Consider the following 17309-nt stretch of genomic DNA (forward strand, 5'->3'; position numbering starts at 1 on the left):
GTGAGTCGATCATGTGCTGCTTTTCTGTGAGACGGTGATGTGCTGCTCTCAGTGAGACGGTGATGTGCTGCTTTTCTGTGAGGCAGTGACGTGCTGCTTTTTCTGTGAGGCGGTGATGTGATGCTTTTCTGTGAGGCGGTGATGTGCTACTTTTCTGTGAGGCAGTGATGTGCAGCTCTCAGTGAGGCAGTGATTTGTTGCTTTTCTGTAAGGCGGTGATGTGCTGCTTTTCTGTGAGATGGTGATGTGCTGCTTTTCTGTGAGGCGGTGATGTGCTGCTTTTCTGTGAGGCGGTGATGTGCTGCTTTTCTGTGAGACTGTGATGTGCTACTTTTCTGTGAGGCGGTGATGTGCTGCTTTTTCTGAGAGGCGGTGATGTGCTGCTCTCAGTGAGGTGGTGATGTGCTGCTTTTCTGTGAGGCAGTGACGTGCTGCTTTTTCTGTGAGGCGGTGATGTCCTGCTTTTCTGTGAGGCAGTGATGTGCTGCTTTTCTGTGAGGCAATGATGTGCTGCTCTCAGTGAGGTGGCAATGTGCTGCTTTTCTGTGAGGCGATGATGTGCTGCTCTCAGTGAGGCGGCGATGTGATGCTTTTCTGTGAGGCGGTGATGTGCTGCTTTTCTGTGAGGCAGTGATGTGCTGCTTTTCTGTGAGGCAGTGATGTGCTGCTTTTCTGTCAGATGGTGATGTGCTGCTCTCAGTGAGTCGATCATGTGCTGCTTTTCTGTGAGACGGTGATGTGCTGTTCTCAGTGAGACGGTGATGTGCTGCTCTCAGTGACGTGGTGATGTGCTGCTTTTCTGTGAGACGGTGATATGCTGCTCTCAGTGAGACGGTGATGTGCTTCTTTTCTGTGAGGCAGTTACGTGCTGCTTTTTCTGTGAGGCGGTGATGTGCTGCTTTTCTGTGAGGCGGTGATGTGCTGCTTTTCTGTGAAGCGGTGATGTGCTGCTTTTCTGTGAGGCGGTGATGTGCTGCTTTTCTGTGAGGCGGTGATGTGCTGCTTTTTCTGTGAGGCGGTGATGTGCTGCTTTTCTGTGAGGCGGTGATTTGCTGCAATTCTGTGAGGCGGTGATGTGCTTCTTTTCTGTGATTTGGTGATGTGCTGCTTTTTTTGTGAGGCGGTGATGTGCTGCTTTTCTGTGAGATGAGGATGTGCTGCTTTTCTGTGAGGCGGTGATGTGCTGCTTTTTCTGTGAGGCGGTGATGTACTGCTTTTCTGTGAAGCAGTGATGTGCTGCTTTTCTGTGAGGCGGTGATGTGCTGCTTTTCTGTGAGGCGGTGATGTGATGCTTTTCTGTGAGGCGGTGATGTGCTGCTTTTTCCGTGAGGAGGTGATGTGCTGCTTTTTCTGTGAGGCGGTGATGTGCTGCTTTTCTGTATGGTGTTGATGTGCTGCTTTTCTGTGAGGCGGTGGTGCTGCTTTTCTGTGAGGTTGTGATGTGCTGCTTTTTCTGTGATGCGGTGATGTGCTGCTTTTCTGTGAGGCGGTGATGTGCTGCTTTTTCTGTGAGGCGGTGATGTGCTGCTTTTCTGTGAGGCGGTGATTTGCTGCAATTCTGTGAGGCGGTGATATGCTACTTTTCTGTGAGGCGGTGATGTGCTGCTTTTCTGTGAGGCGGTGATGTGCTGCTTTTCTGTGAGGCGGTGATGTGCTGCTTTTCTGTGAGTCGGTGATGTGCTGCTTTTCTGTTAGGCGGTGATGTGCTACTTTTCTGTGAGGCGGTGATGTGCAGCTCTCATTGAGGCAGTGATGTGCTGCTTTTCTGTGAGGCGGTGATGTGCTGCTTTTCTGTGAGACGTTGATGTGCTGCTTTTCTGTGAGACGGTGGTGCTGCTTTTCTGTGAGGCGATGATGTGCTGCTTTTCTGTGAGGCGGTGATGTGCTGCTTTTTCTGTGAGGCGGTGGTGCTGGTTTTCTGTGAGGCGGTGATGTGCTGCTTTTTCTGTGAGGCGGTGATGTGCTGCTTTTCTGTGAGGCGGTGGTGTGCTGCTTTTCTGTGAGGCGGTGGTGTGCTGCTTATCTGTGAGGCAGTGATGTGCTGCTTTTCTGTGAGGCGGTGATGTGCTGCTTTTCTGTGAGGCGGTGGTGCTGCTTTTCTGTGAGCCGGTGATGTGCTGCTTTTCTGTGAGGCGGTGATGTGCTGCTTTTCTATGAGGCGGTGATGTGCTGCTTTTCTGTGAGGTGGTGGTACTGCTTTTCTGTGAGGCGGTGGTGCTGCTTTTCTGTGAGGCGCTGATGTGCTGCTTTTCTGTGAGGCGGTGATGTGCTGCTATTCTGTGAGGCGGTGGTGCTGCTTTTCTGTGAGGCAGTGATGTGCTGCTTTTCTGTGAGGCAGTGATGTGCTGCTATTCTGTGAGATGGCGGTGCTGCTTTTCTGTGAGGCGGTGGTGCTGCTTTTCTGTGAGGCGGTGATGTGCTGCTTTTCTGTGAGGCGGTGATGTGCTGCTCTCAGTGAGGCGGCGATGTGCTGCTCTCAGTGAGGTGGGTGGCTAATCAGACGCACATGTAGCGGAGTATGGGCGTGCTATTGGGGTTAATATGGGCGTGTTGCTGAAAGTGCTTTCGTAAAGAGATGCTGAATCGCTCATATTGTGATTGGTGGGACTAATGATAGCGTCTAAAGTTGCACCAAGATGTAGAACAGCATCTGTAGACACTAAAATTGGGTATTCTCAATCCTTGCACAATCAGAAACATGGCTGTGCACCATGCAAGGAGTTTTTAGCGAAATTAGCATAATGTTCCATATGCAACTGCGGCAAAGGACACACAGACGAGTGCTGCAGCATCCCACGCAGAATCAGGGCCTATGAGAAAATACTAAATAAAACTATTCCCTGAGACTAATGTAGATCTTTAAGGCGCTGTTTAATTCTTGATTTCTGCAAAGCAATATCAATATTATAAATGTGTTGGGTGTTCCTGGGTGTTTACAAGTGGCTGCTCACCAAACGCAGATGTAGCATAGTATGGGCAGGTTAATAGAATGTCGGGATCATATTGCAGAAAGTGGCTGCGCACAGTGATTCTGAATCGCTCGCATTGGAGGCCATACTCGGATTAAATGCAACTTACATAGGGCTGGTGCAAGTTTTAATGGTGCAACCGATGATGGCGTCTAAAGGCGCACCAAGTGGTATTGCAGCGTCTGTGTATGGTAAAATTAGGCGTCTAATGGAGCATACACACGGTCAGATTTGTCAGACTTGTCAGATTTGTCAGATGAACGACTGAACGATTGAACGATTTGAACGATTTGAACGATTGAACGATTTTTGACTGCATTAAAATGAATGGAATCGTCCAAGTCTGACTGCAAACACATCAGATGTCAGAAATCGTTATCTGACCATCGGGAACGCGCATCGTTGATCGTCCATCGTTCAGGCATGTCAGATATGAACGATTTTCCTTCAGATATGAACGACTGAACGATTTTTAAATCGTTATCGTTCATATCTGAAGGAAAAATCTGATCGTGTGTATGCACCATTAGTCCTTGCACATTCAGACATACAGCTGTACACCATGCAAGGGGTTAGTATTATCAGCAACTGACTCCAACTCAGAATCAGGACCTATAAGGTGAGACAATCCCACCCCCTCAACATACCCTGCCCCCAGGGCTGCTTCCAAAACTTTCCCAGGCTGGTTTTCCATCCCAATCCGCCACTGATCTCAGTCATGCTAAATAAAATCTGTATTTCGGAATATTTGGATATGGGAGACTCAACCTGTACTGCTAATTGAGGCTTTTTCATAAAAAAAATGTGATGTAGACCATATTTGCTGTCTAAGATAATTGCCATATATCCGCTCATTAAAAAGGTATACGGAAATGGCTAAATGATACCCATAATGCAACTAGTTTCCCTTATGTTTTGACCAAACCCATCTAAAAAACATTTCATTCAAATGCAATGTAGGGTCTGGATAATTGCCAGTACCAAGAAGAGGAACTGAACTCTGAATAAGAACGAGCTGTGCCCTCGAGCATAATGAAAGGGGACTGATTACACCACACTACCAATAAATTGGACAGATGGTGTATTAAATGAAGTAACACTACCAACAATAAATTACTGTCTGCCTTCATTGGGCAAAGCTTTCACTGTACACCTCCTTGCTTAAAGGGACATGTTGAAATATTCAGTAATATGTTGTTATATAAAACCTTCACTTGTGTGATACTGCAAGACAAGGAGAACATTCATGTCATTGTGATGGTGCTGGAAGCCATGATGTGCTGATACCATTGCCTGTAGCTCTGACAGAAGGACACCAAAGCCTGAGGACCTGATTCAACAGTGCACGTTATTGCAGCGGGGACTACGTCTTTTGTCGCAGCACAACTGCATCTCTATGGTAATGCCACAGCCGATAGTCTTTGTACGGAGACACCCACCAGCTGCGGAAATTATCTGCCACTGTGCATATTAAGAAGCCCCCATCAGAGATTGCACCTACCCTATAGAAGGTGCAATTTCTCCATCTAAAGTAAACATGCTCAGTGGAGTTAATGCAACTGCAGTCACTGACCACGACACACCCGCATCTTACCTCCCTGAATGGTCACTGAAATTGCATCTCTCTGCATGCAGTTTCTATCTGTGTCTTAGAGCGGTAACCATCAGGATGCATGTGCACTGCTACTTGGATGCAGGTGAAGACTAAAGGCATTGGCTGCTTGCGTGTGGCATTGACATTTCCTGCACCTCTGTATTAGCCCTGAGTCTCCTCCACCTCCTATTCTCCTGATTTGGTGATCTGTGTGCCGCACTGTCTAGGATTGCAGGAGAACATCCTATGGGACCAGTGCAAATCCTGGAGAGTCTAAGTGATTGGCTGAAGGCTAAAATTAATTTGTTGTATTTAAGAACCTTATAGTAACAAAGTGTGCAGCTCATACAATCAACACTGGAAATATTAACAGAGAACAGAATAATGGCCCAGATGCTCTATTATTAATTTAGGGAGATCCCAACGGGTTGGGTATGTGATCCCGGCGCTGATAATGCCGGCAATCAGAATCCTGGCAGCGTAAATCCACGGTGGAAGTCCCAACACATGCTGGTAAGTATTCTAACCCTTCCCCTAACCCTACCCACCTTTCCTGCAGCCTAACCCTAACCATCTCCTTTGGCAGCCTAACCCTAACCCTTCCCCCTAGTGCCTAACCCTAAACCTAAGCCTAATACTCACCATCGGGATCACAGCCGTCGGGATTCCAGCGCCGGGATTCTGGACCTTATTCAGAGGCGGCCGTATGGTCTACGACCGCACGGCCACCTCAATGTTTTGCCAGTGCGCATGCGAACGAGGGAGCCTGCTCCCTCGTGTGCATGCATGAGATCCGCTACGACCAACAGCGCCGGTCGTAGCGGGTCTCTTTCCAAAGGGGGTGAGCTGTCGATGTTGATTGACAGCTCGCCCCGTTTGGAAGGCGGGCCGGGGGGTGGCAGCCCAAACGGAGGCGTTCCCATGGGAACGCCTGCCGTTTGGGGGAGGCCCCACTGACATCACTAGTGATGTCAGTGCAGAGCTTCCGGCTCTGACAGAGCCAGAAGCTCTCCGGGGCTTACGACAAGTGAGACCCTACCCTAGGTTCTCGTCGTAAGCTCCGATGGTCGCGATGGTCTCTCTGACCATCGCAAACATCACCCGAGCGGTCGTTAGAGCTGTGGGTGTTAACCAACAGCCTAACGACCGCAACAGAGGCGGGCGGTCAGGATGCAAGTGGCCGCCCAGTTTCTGAGCGACCGCTTGCATCCTCCGACCGCCTCTGAATGAGGCCATCTGTCCTTCGGCATTGTCTGCTCCGAGATGCTGCCTGCATCTCATCCTAATAGGTCAGTAATGCATTGCAGTCTCTCTTAGCATTACAGATACATTTTATTGCCTCATTGTTAGCAGTTTTCAGCTCCAAATCCCCAGGATTTACTGTCCTGCAGTTTGGAGGGTGAAAACTGAAACCACTGTAATGTAACTCACAAGCAGATTATCACAAATTACACAAGGTTTAGGTAAAACTGACAGGAAAAAAGGCAGATTTGATCAATATGGTCCTGATTGGTGTTTGAGCTGTCAAGGTCCCTTCCCACTGCCGAGACCCCCGGTGTTGGGATTTATGATGCACACATATAGAAATACATATACATACTGTACACATGACAGGGAGAAATACATATCAGGAAGTCCATGTGGCCAGGCCTCTGTGTGACTCTGGGGCTGATTCTCACAGTGTGAAAATGTGCACGTCAGCTTGAGCATTCCTCTTGTGCACTTCTGTGCGACAGACTGAGCTAAGCCTGCGACACCCACTTTGCATATGTGAGCAATGCTCCAATCCAGTGGCGTAACTAGGGCAGGGCGAGCGGGGTTCGTGCCCTGGGCGCCGTTGGACCGGCGGCGCGGGAGGGCGCCGCCGGCCATGGTACCGGCCCGTCCGCCCTAGATAGCCAGTGTAGCGCCGGCCGCAATGAGTGCGGTCAGCGCTACACATTTGCACAGGACCGGTGCTAGGTTTCCAGCGCTGGTCCTGTGCTGCACGCCTGAGCCCGTTCCCTCCCCCTGAGTGCTTGCCAATAGCGCCAGGAGGCGGGCTCAGGCTGTGCATAACACACGCATCGCCGCCAGCACTGGCGGCGATGCGTGTGTTAAACAGCAGCCAATGAGAGTCAGATAGACTCTCATTGACTGCTGCAGTACCCACTGCAAGAGCCGGACTTCCGTCCGGCTCCTGCAGTGGGTAATGGGACTGACGTCATGACGTCAGTCCCATAATGCTGAGCGCGCCAGCCCGGGCGGGCTGGAGGGCGGGAGCGGCATCGGCATCGCGGACAGGAGCAGCGTGGAATCAGGTAAGTATATTTTTATATATATTTATTTTTTTTTAAACCTTACCTATCTGCACAACGGGGGAGGGGTTGGCTACTACTGGGGGGGACATCTACTGGGGGGGACATCTACTGGGGGTGCCATTGGGAGGACCTCTACTGGGGGGGGCTACTCTACTGGGGACTACTACTTGGGGGGACTACCACTGGGGGCATTCTAAAAGGGGCCTAGTATTACTAGAGGCACTGCACTCGGGGGACCACTAATGGGGGCAATAATAGGAAGGGCCACTACAGGGACCACTGGATAGGGGGGGGTCACTACTGGGAGCCTGCATCAGGGGGACCACTACTGGGGGCACTGCATGGGAGGGGGGGACACTACTGCTGGGGGCACTATATAAGGGGCTTACTGCTAGGGGCACTGCGGGGACCAGTACAGGGGGCACTAGATAGGGGGGATCACTACAGGGTGCCTGCATAAGGGGACCACTACTGGGAAAACTGCATGGGGGGGGACTACTGCTGGGGGCACTATATAAAAGGGCACTGAATAAGGGGATACCGCTACTGGGGGCACTGCATAAGGGGGAACACTACGTGGGGCACTGCATTTGGGGGGGCCACTACTGGAGGTACTGAGTAAGGGGAACTAATTGGGGGCTGTATAAGAGGGACCACTACTGGGGATACTGTATAAGGGGCACTACTATGGGCCTGCATGAGAGGGACCACAACTGCATACTGGGGGTACTACTGGGGTTAAGGTGCATATGGATAGGAATGTTCAGTTTGAAAATAAAGGGGTGTGTCATGTTGACACGCCCCATTTTTAAGTGACCACGGCCATTTTTTTGCCACGCGCGCACATGGGGGGGGGGCTCCCTTTTCAAATTTGCCCTGGGCTCCAAATACCCTAGTTACGCCACTGCTCCAATCCATACGCAAATGCATATGCCATCATACACACTGCTTTGTGCAGGCACAGTAAGGGTTTTCTAGACTTTTAGTAGCAAAACATCGCTCAACTGTGCAAATATCGGCACTGCGTGCTCCTCTGCGTCAGTCCCCCTGTGCTGACACTGTGTGTTGTGCCATTTGCTGCTGCTCTCTGATGCCAGATGTCAGACTGAAGTTGTCTGTACAAGGTGGGTACAAAGGGCCTGGTTCAGCAATGTTTACAGGGATGAGCGATTATCGGTAATCCGAGCATGCGCATGAGTTGTACAGTGCATGCATCAAGATTACATTTCTGATTGACAGGCAGGATCCATTTGTGGGTGGCAATGGGGGGTTGGGGACTGGGGACTCAAATGCAGGGGTGTCACAGTTATCTGGTCCTGCCTGCAACTGCAATCCTGTACACAGCCAAAATGGCTCCAGCGTCTAAGTTCCCACGGCCATTCTGTGCCACCAAAGGGTTACTCAGAAGGCTGATAAACGACTGATCTGTGTCTGATGCTGCGTCTATGTACACAGTCGCTTGCATTGGCTAAGCCGCCGGTGGACATCTTAATACAAATCCAGATGGCTGTGACATTTGAATATTTTCGCCCAGCCTCTGCATACAAATGCGCAGCTGCAGTGACATTAGTGTATATCTCTGAACCAGGCCCTAAGTACCAGGGAGTGTGCAATGTGCAGAAAGACTCCTCCTACTAGGGGGCAGCTCCCAGCAGTGTCAAGGACTTGCATATTAACATCAGCAGCTCCTTGATTGGCTGCTTGCCCTGCTGTCAAAGGTAGCAGACACTCCCGCGACTGACAGAGAAAGATAGGGGGTGTAAGTGGGCATACCTTACCCTCAGAAATGCTACATTCCCTTGTGAACTTTATTACCCCTTACAGCTCCTTACCTGGGGTTGAGCACGCAGACAACAGGGGGAATAGAAGAGTAGAACAATGTTTGTGCTGCTGTTACCTGTTGCTCCCTGTGTGATTCTGGCCGTGATGTCATATTGTGCACCACACTGTTCGCCCTGTAATGAACTCAGGGCCTGATTCAGATTTGGGAATAGAGGGCCTGATTCAGAGCCGCTCGCAAAAAGCGAGCGCTCGCTCTGAATCAGGGCGTGTGTGTTCTTTTTTTTGTGGCCTCTTGGCCGCTCGCATAGCTGTGGATTACCACCCACAGCTTTTGCGAGCGGCCATGGTGATGGTCGTGATGGTCAAGGCCATCGCCACCATCCGGCTCGCGACAAGACCCTTGCGGTAGGGTCTCGTTGCCGCAAGCCTCAGTGGACTTCCTGCACTATTAGAGCAGGAAGTCCACCTACTGACATCACTAGTGATGTCAGTAGGGCCGTCAACAAATGGAGGCGTTCCTGCAGGAACACCACCGTTTGCTCAGCCACCCCCCCCCCCGCCTTCCAAACGGGGCAGCTGTCAATCAACATCGACAGCTGCCCCTTTTGGATGCGAGTTTCGGAGCGAGTGCTTTTTGCGCTCACTCCGGGGCTCACGCGTGCGCTCTGGGCCACCATCGACCCGCTTGCGAGCACATAGCGCTTGCGAGCGGGTCTGAATCAGGCCCAGAGTGAGAATTAGCACTTAACTGTGTACCTGGACAAACCATGTTGCAGTGCAAGGGGTGTAAATACTGTACATACATTTGTTTGCATGTAGTGTAAATACTGGCTGCTTTTGTATGTAGCCCACAAATACTGCATAGCATTATTATTACACTGCACTTTAGATGTCAGTTTGGACACCTCCCTCCCAAATCTAAATCTGTCTGCACATTTTAAATCTGCCCCACCTGCAGTGCAGCATGGTTTCACCAAAATGATCAGTTAAGTGCTAAATCTCACTCGATTTCCAAAACTGAATCAGGCCCTCAGGGGGGTATATTTATTAAAGTGCGAGTTTTTAGAAATGGAGATGTTGCCCATAGTAACCAATCAGAATCTAGCTATTATCTTCTAGAAGGTGCTAGATAAATGTTAAGTAGGATCTGATTGCTTACTATGGGTAACATCTCCACTTCTAAATACCTGCACTTGAGTAAATATACCCCAGGGCTTAAATCAGAGATCTATGTAAACCTGATGGTTAGAGGAATTCTCGTCCTGTAGCCGCCCACACTGTTTATCTGACTGGTGGAAATATTGGGAGCAGATCAGATAACGCACTGCCTGGTGTGGTCAGAAAAATGCGACCATGCCAGGCAAGTGGTTAATAAGGTCAGTTTTGACTAACAATGGGCCTGAGTCCAAGGTTTCCGCTAATGCATTCTCAACTGCAATCTCTTACAGATCGTAGATGCTAAAATATGCTAATACTCTTCCAAAGTACAGCGAAAGCATAGTGACTCCCACTGCTGCCGTCTCATATACGTCCGATGAAGTACAACAGCGTAAACATCGGTAACATCGATGCGGATTGGGCAGCCACACAGCTTGTAAATCATGTCTGACCTGCCACAAACACTGCGGCTCTTCTGACACGTAAAGAGCTCTCCTGCTGCCAAGGAGATCGCAATAGCTAATTTATGCACGCCCATGCGCAATGGCAAACAATCACTCAATCTGTGTAAATATCAGCATTGCTTAAATCCTGGAATCAGGCCCAGTATCTGTAAATGTGTATACAGTATATATATTTTATATTGTAATATATATATATATATTATAATTCAAGTATAATACAAATAAATATAACATTGGGGCTACTTGTATAATTACTGTATTAATTGAAGAAGGCCCTTCATTTTGAAATCATTCTAGGCTCTCTTAGTAAATTAAGGTGTGACTATGCCACCAAAAATTATTTTGCACTACACCTTGACCATTTTTTAACTGACCTTTATATGCTACATTTTAATTATGAACAATAATAATAAAACCAACACATTTAGCTGAAGGAAACATATTTATTTTACAAGTGCACAATCTGCTTCAACGTAAACAGGGTCCTATTAATAATAAAATATATTATAGAGTCAGATTTAAAAGAAAATATTATGACTGAACATGTAAACAGTGATAATGCATAGCCTGCTTTAAAATCAGAATAATTGGGTAATGGGGGGGAAACAAAAGAAACATTTTAACTATGAAATTAATTAATACTGTATTGTAAAAATGATACCATTTTAATAAAAATGACATATTCAGTGCATTTGGTGTATACAGCAAATGAACAATGTGTAGTGATTTAAACTCTCCTGACCATATTATATTTATGGGGAGAAAATAAATCCACATTATCTAATGCACAAAACTAAACATGTCATGCACCTTGACTTCAACCCTCTCTTTGTCCATGCAAAGGATATGATTACCTATTTGGAAAACATAATCTATCTTAAACATTTTGATTAAATAGCAGACACAGGTACCTGTTGTGTAGACACAGCCTGCCCAAAATGTCTCCTTGTCTACAATAATTAAATATGCCATACATTGAAAAAGGACATTTACAAATAAGACATTTGCTATAAAAATTGTCTCCTTAATTCCACAGTTTTATTTTTTTTTGTTAGAAAAGAAATCACAACATTTAAATAACATTGTACACAAAAATGGAATTAAGAGAAAATTACGTAGGTGGTTGACAGAACCTATAATGATATATGTTACTGCTTCTGGTTGACAGCACGTTTCTGTGTCTACAATAATGGGTCAACACTACAACCAGAATACTACAAAGATACTATATATATATCTTAGGAAAAAAAAAATTTTTTTTAGCATGTTATAAGTTACAGGAACACTGTTTACTTGAGAATGAGGTGTCACCTCAGATCTGACCTGATTTTAGCAAGGAGACCCAGCTCTGAGGAACCAAATCTAGTTCACAAAGCTGTTTCTGTTGAAAATCAAAGTGTTGCACTCCTCCGAATGAATAATACATGTAATCAAGCTTATATATAAAACTGTAAGCCAATAAACAACAGGTTTTACATTTTGTATGTTTGCCCCCTATAAAACATATAAGCAGTAAAATTTTCTTTAAAGAGCAAAAGTGGTCTTTTTTTTTCTTGGTTGGAAGCAAATTTTCTTATCAGCATTAAGTTCTGTGAAATGTTTTGTTTATTTTTGTACCGATTTATCTTTCCACAAAGCATAGGTGATATAAACAGAGAGCAGAATACTGTATGTCCTCTCCTTGGTTTATTCCACTGTATGTTTTGCTGACTATCCCGATGCCTTCTGAGATGCAAAGAAGCACATTCTAAAATGATGGATTCCACTGAAAACCCAGAGATCTAATGGCTGACGTGAGAGAACTATGCAAGTTCAGTGCTTGTCCTGAAAAAACTGAATATTTGGATGAAAGACTGCTAGTAAGAATTCAACAGCATCCAGAGGTAAGTTTCCATTGCTGGGTGTACCGTAGCCTTTGTCATGCCTGCAGCTGGCTACGTTGACTCATTTTGACTCATAGATTTGCCACCGTTTAGTACCCCTGAAACACTTCTGCTTTTGGTTGGTGTGCCACTTCCGGATCTGGAAAATTCTGTGAGATCATGAAGAGAAGGTTCTTTGTACATAGCCACTGAAAGAAAAGAAAAAAACAACATTACTATTTTAATTTCTCTTCTAAAACAGACAATTTAGTTGTTAGGGATTATGTATTATTATGTATACAGGTTGAGTCTCCCATATCCAAATATTCTGAAATACGGATTATTCCGAAATACGGAATTTTTTTGGCATGATTGAGATAATGAAACCTTTGATTTTTGATGGTTCAGTGTACACAAACTTTGTCTAAGGCACAAATTATTAAAAATATTGTATAAAATTACCTTAAGGCTGTGTGTATTTCGTGTATATGAAACATATATGAATTTCATTTCTGTACACAAACTTTGTTTGAGCCACAAAATTATTGAAAATATTGTATACAATTACCTGCAGGCTGTATGTATAAGGTGTATATAACACATAAATCCATTCTGTGTGTATTTTTCGGTCCTATTTCCAAGATATTTCATTATAGTATGTAATTATTCCAAAATACGGAATATTCCGTTATCCAAAATACCCCTAGTCCCAAGCATTTTGGATATGGGGCACTCAAACTGTATATTAAGGAGTCAGTTGTTTGCTTAAATTCTCCATATGAAGCACTATGTATAAAGGAATACTTTTCCAATTTTTGTCTAAGCTGCTTGACATTGGAACTTTAAAATAAAAATAAAATGTAAATAATGGTTCATCTTATCTTCCCGGAACAGGGTGGTGGAGTGCTTATTTGAGTGTGTTCATTTGCATTAAAATAGAATGCACACAACAGCCATCACCTGGATTAGCCATAAACAAGATGCTGCAACAGAAGTATTTTTTCTGTATTAGAGAGAGTGCAGCAATTCTAATTTGAAAGCGCCATCATGGTGCATATACATAAACAGAGTGACATCTTCTCAATAAATAGCATCAGGCTGAACCGAAGGTCTCACTGCCATTAGCAGCACACGGCCATCACAATCTAATGCCTCTCTGACAATGTATTCTGTGCCCCAAGCTTTATAAAAGGGGCTAAATATCACATTGAAAATGAGGCTCAAGAGAACTATTACCTTACCCAGCATTAAGACCTGAGTTGAAGAAATGTGTGCAGTGTATGACATAACGCAATAAATCCTATCAGTGGGGGATTTACCACCAGCCATGTAAGGCATGTGCCTAAGGGCGCCACCTGCTGGGAGTGGCTTAGCAGCCCCCCCCCACCCCACCCCCTTGCATCAGAGCAGCTGCTGATTAGTTTTTTGTGTAGCAGCACCAGTGGGTAGATGGGAGGAGGGGATCATGGGTGCCAATTTGTGTGTGTGTGAAGGTTGGGGCTAGCTGTTGGGTCCCGAAGGCTTCAGTTTCGGGACCAGCCGTCCTCGGTCGTCATGAAGGGGGCAGAGCCAGAGCCATCTGTGTTTATGTAGAGACATCCAGTATCTGCGACAGGTGGCACTAAATAAACATAGCTAGCTCTGGCTTTGCCTCCGTCAATAATGTGCCTAGGGGCGGCCTCAAAGAAATCCACCACTGAATCCTATCCAATAACTACTGCTAGATCAACTCCCATTGAAATGAGGTTCAGGCATGTTGTGCTACTGGTATGTTATATTACTCTTCAAATACATTACAGAACCCAGCACACCCAAAATGTATATCAAAAACATATATAATGCATAACCTTAGTAATAGAACATAATAATAATATAATAATAATAATAATAATAATAATAATAATAATAATAATAATAATAACTTTAAAAATGGTGCAGTCACATATCCTTTAAGATTAACTGCCAAAAGTCACTTGCTATAAACTAAAATACACAATTAAACAAGTCTATTTGGGGAAAATCTAAGATTCGAGATCCAAATAGGAAATTTTTCCTCTGTTGCAGCTGACCTATTAACTAGTAAAACATCACATTTCACTGCTAATTGCAGCTGCAAAATATTACACTGCAGGGTCATATAACAGGTGTGTTCCTAAGCATACATGACCTAAGGTCATACATGAACACAAAAAGTCAGTAGCAGCAGAGGAATCTGGGGGTATCCCTTTAGCAGTCCTGTAGCTATTTCCATAGGAAATGGTGTTCGCTATCAGAGGCAAGCTCCTGAAAGTTACATTGAAGACCCATACACGAATATGGAGACATCAATATTCAGCAGTATATGGGATTAACACAGTAGACTGCCACAGTATTCCTCTGCTAAATAGCTCAGCTGTTTCCACATGAATAGTGGACAAAAAGTAAAAATTGGCCCCTTATGGATCTTCTCCTTTTGATATAGAGGGAGCTATTCATTTATCAGGGTCGGGTGGCCCCAGATTATGGTGGCAGTGGTGGATACAAAATCACCAGAGTAATTCAACATTGCTCCAATGCAGAGACAGCTGATCCGAAGATCATCTGTCCCCGTGATGAAACTGGGCATTATCGAGTCTCACTCAACAGTGCTAGTGCGAATGAGTGAACTTGGGTTCATGCATGCATACAAACAACCCGTCATCCGGTGGAAGAAGCCGAACAGGGGAGGAGGGATCCAAAGGGAACCCCCTCCAAAGCCCAGGACTCTTTCCAATAGGGAAGTAGCGTGGTCCGGGAATTAGTGCCATCTGAAGATGGTGAAGGTTACCATGTCAAACTCCCAAAATTTTGTATTTTCAGAGCTTGATGAATTTGGGTCCCCATACTATTGTATATTGTATAGCAACCAATCAGCTTCTAACTGTTATTTTATAGCCTGTGCTAGACATATGATAGCTAGAACCTGATTGGTTGCTATGGCCAACTTCTCTATTTTATCTCTATCAAAGATTTGATACAGCCATCCACCCAGAGCAATATGTTTGGTGCTCCCAGCCTACTGCAACTGCTTCCCTAAGGTTTTCCTCTCAGGTTTACCTTGATCTTTGTCGGAACTCTTATAGTCCCTCCTTTTATTATTGGAGCTACAATACGTTGGCAAATTATATATTCACCTTCTTTGATAACGACTTATTTGTTATTTCTTAGGGGGTATTTATGATTGAAATATCATGCGATAATCAGATTATTTATGTACTCTAAAATATAACTATTATTATATATATTAAAATATCATCTAAGAATGTATGCAAAATAATACTAAAATATATTAATAATGTGAAAAAAGAAAGAAATAGTGATTAAAAACTGCTGTGTGCAGAGATGCTGCTGTCTGTGTCTCAATTATTATATATTGTATCCAAGATTAATACCAGCATAGGATTTTATATAACATATCTCTCTATATCACTCAATCTCTCTATGTGAGTAAATGCTAATGATTTAATTATTCACATATCGTGCACTGTGAATAAATCAATTTACAGTCCTTTTATATATTATATCCAAGATTAATATTGCACCATGTAATAGGGATGACGTATGTTACAGAGGATGTTCACAATGTAATATTCTATCCACTAAAACTGAGATGCTATTAAGGTGGATGGTAATTAAATTACCAGCATAGGATTTTATATAACATATCTCTATATATCACTCAATCTCTCTATGTGAGTAAATGTCGATGATTTCATTATTCACAGATCGTGCACTGTGAATAAATAAATGTTATTAATAATAGTATAGATATTTATAAGCAATCATGCTTTTGTCACCCTCCAAGTAATGTTTCACATATAGTACATTGCCAAAACTCAGCAATCATACAACTGAAATGCTGTCAGATTTCCTATGATTATAACACTGCAATCTGTGTTATTAAACTGTGGACAGCTTTCTTCTGTGGCTGTAATCACATCTCCATCACACTGTGTGTAAACATCTATTCCTCCTCAGGCTTGTAACCATCTACAGTGTGGGTGCAAACAATACAGTCCTAGTTATCAGGGCCCAATTAAGGTCTTTGGGGGCCCCTGGGCAACAAACTTGTGGGGGCCCCAATCAATAAAATTCTAAACAGTATATATGTGTATATATACTGTAGATATATGTACACACACACATATATATTAAATATATATATATATATATATATATATATATATATAATATATGTGTGTGTGTGTGTGTGTGTGTGTGTGATTAACCTTGGTGTTGGTGAGTGCCCTTTTGTGTGTGTGCATTTTATTTATATATATATATATATATATATATACATACACACACACATACACTTATACTGTGTGTATGTATATGTATATATATATATATATATATATATATGTATACACACATACATACACACAGTATGTACACACACACATACAGACAGTATAAGTGTGTGTGTATATATATATATATATATATTTATATACACACACACACACATACAGAGAGTATAAGTATGTGTGTGTATGTATACAGTGTATATGTGTGTATATATATATATATATATTTATATATATATATATATATATATATACTTACACAGTACATACATACAAACTTAAATAAATGCTCATATATTTATAATATTGCGTGGTGGTGGGACAACGGGCTACCTTTCCGCCAGCTCTTCTGCTGACTGCTCTTCTGCTCCATGGCCAGCCGCACAGAGAAACGCTGAGGCAGCTGCTGTGCCCCGCACGCAAGTCACGCAATGCTGGCAGCCTGGGCTCTTCTCTGAGACCAGTCAAAGTCTCGCAAGATTTGACATCATAATCTCACGAGACTGTGACTGTCTCTGTAGTGAGTCACTCTCCTCGGCAGCCGCTCTGTAAGGGAACAGCTGAGCTGCCGAGGACCGTCACCGCAGCAGTTGTAGTTAGTAGAAGCACACGGGGATCAGGGACCGGGGACAGTGTGTGGGGGCCCCCTATGTGTGGGGGCCCCTGGACAATCGCCGCTGTTGCCCTGCCTTTAATCCGGCCCTGCTAGTTATCACATATGTGTGGACACAGCCGTAATGCCCACACACAGCTTGTAAAAGCCGGCACGCGCTTCGCAGTGTCCGCTTCATCAGGGCAACCAGATGGGTGTCCGGAACCCGTTTCTATACCATCATCTCCTCATTGTCCTCC

The 17309-nt window shown here is 44.7% G+C and overlaps 1 protein-coding gene across 7 annotated transcripts in view; it reads right to left on the bottom strand.

Annotated features, from left to right (window-relative positions):
• Positions 1–10690: 10690 nt before the first annotated feature.
• Positions 10691–17309, bottom strand: part of FGF13 (fibroblast growth factor 13) — a 421117-nt gene continuing 414498 nt past the window's right edge. For all 7 annotated transcript variants that reach the window (XM_088465791.1, XM_088465786.1, XM_088465787.1 and 4 more), the window contains one exon: positions 10691–12338. In XM_088465791.1, coding sequence (XP_088321917.1) covers positions 12202–12338 — 137 coding nt within the window. In that variant the 3' untranslated portion in view covers positions 10691–12201. The remainder of the gene's footprint in view (positions 12339–17309) is intronic.

The sequence above is a fragment of the Taudactylus pleione genome, unplaced genomic scaffold, assembly GCF_031769625.1.
Source record: "Taudactylus pleione unplaced genomic scaffold, aTauple2 ptg000064l, whole genome shotgun sequence".
Lineage (NCBI taxonomy): Eukaryota > Metazoa > Chordata > Amphibia > Anura > Myobatrachidae > Taudactylus > Taudactylus pleione.